Source organism: Trichosurus vulpecula, chromosome 3 (genome assembly GCF_011100635.1).
Source record: "Trichosurus vulpecula isolate mTriVul1 chromosome 3, mTriVul1.pri, whole genome shotgun sequence".
NCBI lineage: Eukaryota > Metazoa > Chordata > Mammalia > Diprotodontia > Phalangeridae > Trichosurus > Trichosurus vulpecula.
In genome coordinates this window covers 41,481,550-41,493,663 of record NC_050575.1, presented here as the reverse complement: position 1 = coordinate 41,493,663, position 12,114 = coordinate 41,481,550, and the positions used below count along the sequence as shown (strand labels likewise).

General features: G+C 34.3%; 1 protein-coding gene across 2 annotated transcripts in view; it reads left to right on the top strand.

Moving 5' to 3' along the window:
- SRP54 (signal recognition particle 54) overlaps positions 1 to 12,114 on the top strand; it is a 54,537-nt gene that overhangs the window by 31,369 nt on the left and 11,054 nt on the right. For both annotated transcript variants that reach the window (XM_036749344.1, XM_036749343.1), the window contains exons 8-11: positions 4,380 to 4,530; positions 7,891 to 8,039; positions 9,189 to 9,289; positions 9,654 to 9,740. In XM_036749344.1, the coding sequence (XP_036605239.1) occupies positions 4,380 to 4,530; positions 7,891 to 8,039; positions 9,189 to 9,289; positions 9,654 to 9,740 (488 nt within the window). The remainder of the gene's footprint in view (positions 1 to 4,379; positions 4,531 to 7,890; positions 8,040 to 9,188; positions 9,290 to 9,653; positions 9,741 to 12,114) is intronic.

Sequence of the window (12,114 nt, the reverse complement as noted above, 5' to 3'; positions counted from 1 at the left end):
CTTTCTGCCTTCTTTTAACTTCCTTTAAGAACCAGCTCAGGTCTTAAGAGTCTAGTTCAGGGGTGGGGAACCTGCAGCCTCAAGGCCACATGTGGCCCTCTAGGTCTTCAAGTGCAGCCCTTTGACTGAGTCCAAGTTTTATAGAACAAATCCTTTTCTTAAGGGAATTTGTTCTGTGAAGTTTAGGTTCAGTCAAAGGGCTGCACTTGAGGACCTAGAGGGCCACAGGTTCCCCACCCCTGGGCTAGCTGATTATTACTCCCTTTACTTTCTATTTCTTTAGTGGTGGTAGTGTTTTTATTCTCCATCTTGTTCTTCTCATTTTTTTTGGTGAAATTCAGATACAAATGATGCTGGGACAAGTTGTCATCTTGCTATTGTTCTTTTATATTTAATGTTCTGTGAATTATTTTATGTGGACAAAATACTTGCTTTTTGTACTTCAGTTAAAATATTAGACTGTAAGCTCATCATTGCTATAACCTTAGTAGTAGATGGTTCAGCAGGGATGATGTTCCCGTCATCCTGATCCTTCTTGATTTTGATCTCCTCTGTTAGGTCTTGAAAGCTTCTAATTCCCTGTAGTTTGGGAGTTTTGTTTATTTGATATAATGATATTTCTTTAAAATGCTATTCTTAAGTTTCTATGGGTCACTTTTATGTTCAGGCATTCGTAGGCAACAGTTTTGTACAATGATTATATTTCAACATGATTTATTAGTTCGACTGTCATCTATAAGTTCATGAAAGATATCAGCTTTCCAATGTATAATTCTAGCCACCAGATCACGTCTTACTACTAAATTTTTGGTAGGTGTTAAATTTTTATATCCGCAGTGATGTGCTGAACATTTTCTAACACTACCCTCCATAATCTACATTGATCACTGAGTCTGGCTCTTTAAGGTATTCTGTACTTTCTGGTGGCAATTAGTACAGTCCTGAATAATTATTATAAACCCTTACATTTCCATAAACAAACCTACTTATCCCAGCTATTCATGTAGTGCTTCTCTATTGAATTCATCCAGGTGTCACCCTTCTTAATTCCATTTTCAATCTTATCCATTTGATAGGTTCCATCAGGAAGTAGTATTATAATGCTACATACAATTTGTATTATTTAATCACAAGAAGTTAATGTAGTATAGTGCAAAGATTGTTGGGTTTATGAGTTAAAGAACTTCATTGAAATTCTGGCTCTGTGACTTACTATGGATAAATACTTAACCTCAATGGACTTCAATTTCATGGATCTCTAAGTGCTTTTCCAGGTCTAAATTTGTAATATGTGATCTCATGAACTTGCTTGTATTTTAATACAATGCTTTTTGAAGGGATGAATTCTATGAAACATTTCATGTATTGTATCCACATCTAGATTGTAAATTTAAGAAGAGATCTTGATTTTTGTTTTCTTTGATATTGTGCACAACACTTAACCACACTATAAGTAATTTTTCCTGAATGAGTGAACAGAAGAATTATAATTACATTAGAAACACTTATTAACAATTCCCTATTTGAGGGATTAACAAATTAATTTTATGCCTTCATATAATTGGCTTGGTTCATTCAGGAAGTAAACCTGTGGAAGTGAAACTTTTAGTTTTGTTTTAATGCGACTATTTTTTCATATATGTGTGTGTGTGTGTGTGTGTGTAATTTGTTTTATACAGCATTTTCCAGTAAACCCCCTTACAAAGAATATTTCACAAAACAGTTCACTAATTGTTACTAGGAAGGAAGGATGTGTTCTTTTATTTTGACATTATGTATTCCCTCTTAACTTCGACCTTGTAGAATCCCTTGTTTCCTTCAGAATTCAGCTCACTACATGAGCTTTGTAATTCTCCCAGCTGCTAGTATCTGTGGGCACTCCCCCCATTGCCTTATGCTTATTTTCTTTAGGTTTTTTGTGGATGTATATATATTTGTGTGTTTGTGTCTGTGTGTACACACATGTTCAGACTCTTTTACAGCTCCCAACATGTTGTGAGGAAGTAGAAATAGTACTTAAAAAAAAAACAAAGATAAGAAGAGCAGCAAGACCAGACCAAGTATTCAGCAATTGATTCTCAGGATGTCAGAAAGAAGGGTGCATGCAAACATGGTGGGGGTGGGGAGGGGGGGTGGGGAGAGAATCACATCCCTTATTTTTACCAGAAAAGAAGACAGTTGGGAAAATATAAATAGCTCTGACTCACACAAATAGCTCTCACTCTACTCTCCCATCTCTACAAAGTCTTTGAGGATAATTTCATGCGTATCAAGAGCTTTCTTGATGAATATGTGAGAACAGAAAGACTTTTGCAGAGAATATTCTGTAGCAAACCACCACTTCCTTAGTTTCTTAGTTGATTGAAAGGTAAAGAGAATACATGATCCCATTTATTTTTTTTCATTGACTACTAAAAAAAAATTTGATCTGACAGAGCAAAATGTAGCCTTAAAGACTACCCTTCAATACATGTGTCTGAATCATACAAGATTCCTTGAAAAATGTAATAACAATGAGAACTCTGATTATTATCAAGGAAGGCACAAAAGAGGGACATCAGTACTCGCTACTATTGTTTGACATCATAGATCATATGCAGCACAAAGTTTGAATAGCAGGAGGAATTGCCTAGATGGTGCATTCTTGAAAATGCTCCTTTAGGTGGAGCAGTGCATTGAACATAGGGCCTAGAGTTTGGAAGATGTGAGTTCAAACCCAGTTTCAGACACTTGTTAGCTGCGTGACTCCAGGCAAGTCACTTAACCTTTGTTTGTCTCAGACTCCTCATCTGTAAGATGGGGATAATAATAGCAGCTATACATTGCAGGGTTGTTGTGAAGATCAAATCAAAAGAGCCTTTAGCACAGCTCCAGACACGGAGGCACTATATGAATGTTAGCTATTGTTATTATTATGGCATGTGCCTTCACAGAGCCTCCTGTGGTTGTGCAAGAGAGTTCAGCCTAACTACACAGGAAGAATCCAGAGCTTGACAAACACCTGTTGTCCGTATTGATACGTAGTTAGATACCCTATAGAGCTGGTCATCATTAACTCTCTTGGACGGACACTGGACAAACGACAAACTGGGCCCTGAATTGAACAGCAGGAGAAAAGGACTGGAATCCCATTGTTTTTAATGATTCAAGTCTTTCCCTGGAAGAAAGGCTTACCTTTTAGCTTCACTAGCCTTAATATCAATAATCTTGCAGTGGTACTATATCATTGCAAATGGTAGAATATCACAGTCTCTAAAGAATTAAAGGTGTAGGCCATCAAAAGGGCAATGGAGATTGTCGTGGTGGACCTGAGGAAATCACAGCATATAACCAATAAAGAACTGTGAAGGAGAATTTAAATAAAGAAGGAATGTAATGACTACATTAGAGGCATGTATGACCATGTAGCAATATCAGAGATAATTGATAGTCCTATGTCAGAAAATCTAGAGAAAGGCACTTTGTATATATTAGGTGGAACCTCTTTGATTTATGATAGGACATGGACAGAACAGAATGAGAAAGTATGGATGAACTGTGTTTTGTTTTGTTTTTTTCAACAGCGGGAATCACAGATACAATCAAAGTATTGCAGAGCCCCAAAAACCTTTTAGGGAAGCAGACACACTTATTTGGGGGGGGGGGACAGGGCAGTTGGGGTTAAGTGACTTGACCAAGGTCACACAGCTAGTGCATGTGTCAAGTGTCTGGGGCAGTATTTGAACTCAGGTCCTCCTGACTCCAGGGCTGGTGCTGTACTCACTGCGCCACCTAGCTGCCCCCAGCATATACACCTATACAACATGAAAAAGTTAATATTTAAGTAAGGCTGTAAAGTTTTCAAAGTGCCTTAGAAACATTAGCTCATTTGTATGTGTGTGTTTGTATATAAACAGGCAGTCACCGGTATCAAGCATTTATTAAGTACTTTTGATGTTTTGATGAAACAGGGTACCTACTTAAAAAGGCGATGGATTCATAGTGCAGACTGAGACTTTTTTGTTGTTTTGAGGATATGGCTAATGCTAGAATTTTTTTTTTGCTTGAATATACATATTAGAACTTTGTTTTTATTGCTTTCTCAATGTGGGGCAGAAGGAATGTGGTAATAAGAGAATTTCAGAAACTGAAAATAAAATAAAATTGAATTTAAAAATAAAAATCTTACCATTGGAAAACTAGACAACTCACAGATTTCAAGAACCACATTGCAAAATTTTTAAAAATTTAGATCATGTTTCTTGCAAAGAGATTCCTGTAATTAGTAAATTTGTTCACAATTGAAGCTTATAAAGTACGATTTACAAGGTAAAGATTTCTAAGTTTATTATTTCAAAATGATTTTTGTTTGTTTGCGCTCACTTGTTTCTGTTGAATAGCTATACCGAAATGGACCCTGTGATCATTGCCTCTGAAGGTGTGGAAAAATTCAAAAATGAGAACTTTGAAATTATTATTGTTGATACAAGTGGCCGTCATAAACAAGAAGATTCTTTGTTTGAAGAAATGCTCCAAGTAGCTAATGCTATAGTAAGTCCCTTTCTTTAAGTTATTTAATTTACTGTTGTGGTATAGTGTGATACTGATTATGATATGCCCAGTATTTTACCTACCTAGTCTTCAATAAAAATGAAATCAGGTAATTTTTTTAATGCATACCCTTTTACTATTTGGTAAAGGCTTATCTTTTCATTCATTTTGTTCTCTGTCAAATACATAATTTTGAAGTGCATGTAATTTTTGTGACCATTATTTATCTTTCTCCTTCATAGCATTTTTATTCATATGTACATATGGGAAAATCAAAGACATAGCCACAACACTTTTGTATTAAGTTGTTGACTATTTGGGCTTAATATTTAGTTTTTAACTTGTGAATTATTTGAACACATTTAGAGGAATTTACCTATTAGTAAATTTTTAAAGCTTTTCAAAACAGATCTTTGCATTTAAATTATGATTAAGAAGGTGGAGATGAACATAGTACATCTGCTTAAATCAATTTTATTGGATTATTTTCTACATATAATATATTGGCATACGTCAACACCTGTTAAGCATCACTATTATGAGATTGGCACTGTATTACTGCAGTCTTTATTTTGGTTTGGTGCTTATGGGAGCTCAGAATCTTATCTGCCCATACTTATATTTTATCTAGTTGACATACATGTGGGGAATATGTCCTGTGTCAGTGTAGGGAACCTTTTCATGTTGAAAGGCCACATTAATATCTAGCTGTAACCAAATAAGGCCGCATTCAAGACACTTCAATTAGATACACTTAAAAATGTACATTATTTTGTAAAAGTCTAACTACTATGTACTTGATGATTTCAGAAGATGAAAACTATTTGTTAATTTTAAAGTCAACTAACCTTTTAATGACTTTGTTGTATCTGCTTTTTGTTGGAAAGCATTTGAATATTTGGTTGCAGCATGGAGGTCCGCAGTTTCAGTTGATATAGATGAGTTTCAGTCATTTGTGACCGTAAGAGCATCTTGATTTGGGTTAGGTAGGACAATGTAGATTCACAGCAATAAGTGATTGAAATCAAGAAAGCATTTTACAGGCATGGTGCCAAAGGTGTGGCTGTTCTGCATTTTTTGCATATTTCAATTGGTTATTTCTTAGCATCAAACAATGACTTTAAAATGTCATCTACTGAGAGCTCATTCAGTTCCATCTTTAGTTCTTTAGGTGCCTTGGTGATGTCAATTAAGTGAGACTGAAATGCTAATTTGAATGTGATGTCATGATTCTCAAAGTCATTGTATTCTCCAGTTAATAGGTCTATAACAATTGCATATTCTTCAAATGATTCGCATATATTGTACTGCTCATCAATGACCCTTTGCTAACTAGGGAAAATGTTCATCCGAAATTTCCTTTTAAAGAAGAAGTGTTTTGAAAAAAGATAGCTGTTTTCCAAATATTTGGATTTTTTGTCACATATCATATATAGACTTAATTTTACCTTTCAAAGAAATATTCAAGTCCTTTTGATTTGACATATCACACGGAAATACAACATTCTTATAGAAATCTTCTTTCAATAATTCACATTGCTGATGCTGTTCTTCATTAAATTTAGCGATCTTGCAGAGATAAAATTTTGGCTAACACTTGTCCCTGTGATAGCCCATGCACTTTAGTATGGTATGGCAAAACCACACTGAATACCTCATCGTTCAACTTTAGCATGTTACGAGACTGACAATGCTATTGCATTTGCACAAATAGAGTTAATAGTATTTATAACTTATTGCAAAATGTCACTTAAAATAGTACCTTTAGCACAGGGATTTTGCTGACACAAGATACAATGGAAAGAAATGAGAGTATTTGGATCTGTTAATACTTTTTTTTACTGTACAATAAACCCTTCATGTTTTCTGGTCATGGAAGGTGCACCATCTGTACATATACTCACTAAATTTACTAAATTCAGTCCAACTTCACAATATTTATCTTGAAAATTGTTGAAGATATCTATTCCCTGTGTTGTGTTTGCAAGAGTGCCCAAAGTGAGTAACTCTTTGTAGCAAAGAAAATCTTCTATTATGACCCAAATGAAGTATAAACCTGCACTGAGTCAGCAGTATGAGTTGATTCATCCAAAGCTATTAAATAATATATATTTGGTGCTTACGAAGTATTTCATGAAGTTGTTCTGGTAAGTTGAAGGCTAATTCATGCTGCCAATCAGTTATGGGTCTCCTTGAAAGAGGCTGTTGAGGGACAGCTTGTGGTGCAGTGAGTAGAGCACCGGCCCTGGAGTCAGGAGGCCCTGAGTTCAAATTCGGCCTCAGACACTTGACACATTTACTAGCTCTGTGACCTTAGGCAAGTCACTTAACCCCAATTGCCCTGCCTTCCCCCCTCCAAAAAAAAAAAAAAAGAGAAAGAGGCAGTTGTTTGTACTTTGTTAACGGCGTCTAAGCATCCTACAACTTCAACAATGCATTCTTTCACAATTTCTGTGTCACTGAATGGCTTTCCTTTTTTCCCCAAGTATATAAGCTACTTTATAAGTTGCTTCAGTGGCATTATTTCCAGGTCTTATTACTGCTTGAAAAAATTGTCTTTGCTTTTGCTTATCATCTTTTAATTTCTATAATACAACCTTTCATGGCTCTCCCTCTGATTTAAAGTATTTGTGGTTCTTGTGAGTGTTATAATGCTGATGAGCATTGAATTTATTTAATGTTGATATTGCAGTATCAGAAAGCAAGCAGATCATCTTATATTTATCCTCATTATCTTATCCAATCCTCATTAAAAATTTTGTTTTCTTCCTTCAGTGTTCTCTTGATCTTCTTTGACGTGGTGGGCTGTTAAGCAGACAGAATTAAAAATACTGTCAAGCTGTGCAACTATTCACAAATTCCACTTTAAACAGAAATACAGTGCACTGTTATCAAAAACTGATAACAAATTGGCATATTCCACCTCCCTAAACTCTTGCCAACCAGCCTCATGCAGTAATAGTGCCAGTCAGGCGGGGGAAGTTAGAACTAAATAATCAGCATAGCAGCTGTCAATTTAGCCCTTATGGCTTACTAATGTTCAATTGTACCAGTCAATCTGGGTGGTTTATTTCATCAATACTTATTTTATTCTTTGGTATTTTAAATACGTTCATTTTAAAAATAAAATAAAAATATAAAAAACAAATAAAGATGTAGACCTAGAAGGTCACATGTGGTCTTAAGGCCGCAGGTTCCTCACCCCCCTTCTAGGTAATCACACAAGGTATCTTCATGGTTTTGTTTGTTTTTTGTTTTGATTATTTCAGTTAAAGATTATTTTTGTATAAATTGTTTAAAATGTTTTTAATTGTAAAAAGATTAATAAAAATTTGCAATTTTTCCATTCAAATGTTCTAGCAACCTGATAACATTGTTTATGTAATGGATGCCTCCATTGGTCAGGCTTGTGAAGCACAAGCTAAGGCTTTCAAAGATAAAGTAGATGTAGCCTCTGTAATTGTGACGAAACTCGATGGCCATGCAAAAGGTGGTGGTGCACTTAGTGCGTAAGTATTGGAAATACTAATGTTAGGGTTACTTATAACTTTATCATGTTGACATTTTAAAGCATTTTCAAAATGTCATGGGCATCACTTTTTATACTTTTATTCAAAAAAAATTAGGCCTTAAATCAGGCAAGATTTCCTTCTTTCCTTCCTCCCTCCCTTCCTTCTTCCCTCTCTCTCTCTTTCCCTCCCTCCCTTCCTCCTGAAAAATTAGTATATATACACCACTAAGGGATAATTAAAATCAAATCATATACAAACTGGAAAGCTATAATTGAAACATGCTTCATTTGACATGTTTACTTTATGAATTTACTTACTAGAATAATGATATTGCCATAGTTTAGATGACACAAAACCATTAATTTTAGTAACTATAACCACTTGTAATTTTTTGTCCCTTCATCATTTGTTTTTCAAACATAAAATTTTTGTGTTTTAGGGATATTATTCCTCATAAATTTCTTATACTCTTTTTTTACAACCAAGAAAATACAGTATTCTATTAAGTATATTGAAAGTTTATCGACATGTTATATTAGTTTCCTGTTCTTAGTTTATATCTAGGAATCCTCATGTTTTGTTCAATGAATACAACAGAGCTATTAGATTTATTATAGGTATTGAAATATGATCTTCACAAATGAGTGAAATTTTTTTATTCCCCTTTTCATGAAAAGAACTTTTAACTTCTGATTTGGATTAAAACTTTGATGAGTAGGCTTTTACAAAAATTCATTATGTACCTATAATCTAGTATTTTGAGATGTGATGAGACAAACAATACACATTTTATATAAGGGAACATGGCCAGTCATCTGGTTGGAATATTGAGTTGAGGTGGCCTGTTCCAATTTCCTGTAGTTTCGAGAACAAGAACACTGTTTTACATGTTAGGTGAAATTCATTTGCTGTTTTCCAGCTGGATTATATTTTCCTTTAATCAAATTGCTGAAATATTAGGGCTGACATTATATATGATGGTTTACCTAGGCATGAACTTCTATTATAGACCTTAATCTATAAATAACTTTCGTTTTCTTGAAATCAAATAGTATATTTTAATAGAAGTATACTAGAGATTATTGCTTAATTTCTAATATTGTTTCCTTTTTTTGAGGTTGTCTTATGTTTTGTGTTTCTTTGCAGAGTTGCTGCCACAAAAAGTCCGATAATTTTCATTGGTACTGGCGAGCATATAGATGACTTTGAACCTTTTAAAACACAGCCTTTCATCAGCAAACTTCTTGGTATGGTCACTGGGCTGGGGGGCGTGGGGGGCAGGGGGCAGGCAGGGTCACTGGGGGGAAGCAACATGGAAACAGCACAGAACTGAGAGTCAGGAGACCTGGGTTCTAGTTCCAGCTTTGACATTATATAGATATCTCTCAAGCAAATTATTCAATTTCTTTGCTTCAGTTTTTTCTCCTGTAAAATGATGAATAATAGTAGCCACTTGAGCTGCTTCTCAGTAAAAGTCTGAAGTGAAAGCACTTTTAAAGTTTAAAAGCCTTACTTTTGTTAGTATAAAAGGATGCTTTCTGTGCTGTGGAAAATAAATAAGCCTAGTGTTTGTCTTAATGAATTTAAATCTAGTTTGTTTTTTTTTTCTAGGTATGGGTGATATTGAAGGACTAATAGATAAAGTCAATGAATTGAAGTTGGATGACAATGAAGCACTTATAGAAAAGTTGAAACATGGTATGCCAGTTTCAAAAATTAATTTGACATTTATCTAGTTTATTGAATGTTTTACAGAGTTATATACTATTATGAAAAATTAATCTTAAATAACATTATTTTGGAGTCACTTGTATTCTTAAATCTATGGGCAATTTGAAATTATAAATTGTTTTTATTCTTCCAACTAAAACAATTATTTGCAATTTATTTTCCTCAAGATAAAAATATAAAATTTAATTTTCCCTTGAGTTCTTAAAACAACTGAGTATTTTCTTTTTTTTTTAAGTTTTATTGATGTCTTTTGTTTTTATATGACAGCCATTCCCAGTTATTTTCTCCCTGTCCCCAATTAAGTAGAACCTTTCAGCAATGAAACTGAGTTTGGCACTATATAAGACATTCCACACCCCTGTTTTCCAACTTCTCCAATGAAAGTACAGTGATTTTTGTTTCTTCATCTTTCATAACATTTGACTTCATTTCATTGATTCTTTACATCATTGTAGACATTGCATACATTTTTTTCTGGTCCTACTTATTTTATTTTGCATCAGTTCATATAAGTCTTCCTGTGTTTCTATAAATTACTCATATTCTCTGTTTCTTACATGTAAATCAGTAATATTCTATTAGTATCACATGCCTGGCTATTCTGCAGTGTGGGAACTTGCTTTGTTTCTAATTCTTTGCCCACTACAAAAAGTGCTCCAATGAAGACTCTGATAAATACAGGATCTTTCTATTTCCTATTGAATTTTTTTGTGACATGATCCTAACAGTGGGATCTTTGGATCACAGGATATGAACAGTTAGGTCATTTTTCTCACATCATTTCAAATTGTTTTCCAGGGTGGTTGGACCATTTCATACCTCCACCAACGGTTTATCAGTGTTTTTGTGTTTCCCCAGCCCTTCTAACACTATTTCCATCTTTTGATATCTTTGCTAATTTGAGGGATATGTGATGTGACATGAGAGTTGTTTTAATCTGAATTTTTCTAGTTAGTGATTTAAAACAGCACTTTTTAAATTGTGGGTCGAGACTCCATATGGGGTCAAGTAACTGAATGTGGGGGTCGTGAAAAATTTGGCAGCAGCAAAAGGTTTCTGAACACACAATGACTAAAATATTAGTATCAAATACTCCATCATGATTTAATTCTTTATGTAAAAATAAACAAGCACATCCATCTAATTAATATGCAAATTTGCTTTCATCTTTAATAAATGATGAAGTTATATGTATACCAAATAATTGTTTTAAAATAAATTTCTTAAAAAGTTTTTACATGCAACTAGAAAATAAGATACACAGGCAGTGGGGCGTAGAAATTTATCTTGCCCTACAAGAAAGGAAGGGAAAAGGGGATGGGAGGGGAGTGGGGTGACAGAAGGGAGGGCTGACTGGGGAACAGGGCAACCAGAATATACGCCATCTTGGAGTGGGGGGGGAGGGTAGAAATGGGGAGAAAATAAAAAAAAAATTTCTTTATGATTTACTATCAGTAAAATGTTTGAGTTGTATACCTGTTTTATATACCCATATACCTGGAGTCACGTAAATATTTCTCTGGCAAAAAGGGGTCACAAGTGTAAAAAGATTAAGAAGCCCTGATTTAGAATAATTGCTCATATGATTGTTATTAGTTTGGAGTTACTCTTTTGAGAACTCTTCCTATCTTTTGGCCACTTATTTATTAAGGAATGACTATTGGTATTATACATTTGTGCCATTTTCCAATATATCTTTCAACTTTTATGAGATATTTGATGTAAAGATTTTCGTTCTCATCATAGATGTATTAATTTTGTTTGTGCAAACACCTCTCTTGTTTCATCTAATCAAATTGTCTATTTTACTTTTTATGATTACCTTTATCCCTTATTTAGTAAGAATTCTCCATGTGGTCATAGCTGTTAAAGATACTACCACTTGTTTTCCTTTATTTTTAAATGATAAGACTATTTCTTTTGGGTCAATTATTATTTTTGGATCTTATTGTGACATTTAATATAAGATGCTAGTTTAAACCTTTTTTAAAAAAAATTAGACTGCTCTCCACTTTCCCCAGGAGGTCTTGCTGAATAGGGGAGTTTTCTTTCTTTTTTTTTTTTATTTTAATTTTTGGGTAAATTCTGGCTCCATTTTCCTCTGCCTTTTGACATACACAGTTATGGAGGGGGGGGGCGGAGTGGGGACAGGGGACAGGAATCTTCACTTGATCCTGATGTCCTGACTCTAGCTACTAAAGTCTATGCCAGCTGTTTTTATCTTTTCAGCTATATAACATTCCTCAAATTAGTGTTTGCCTCCACCACCATTGAGCGTAAAGGTCTAAATCATCCCTAGTCAAACTCTCCTTGATTTTTCTACTGCATTTGACATTGTTTA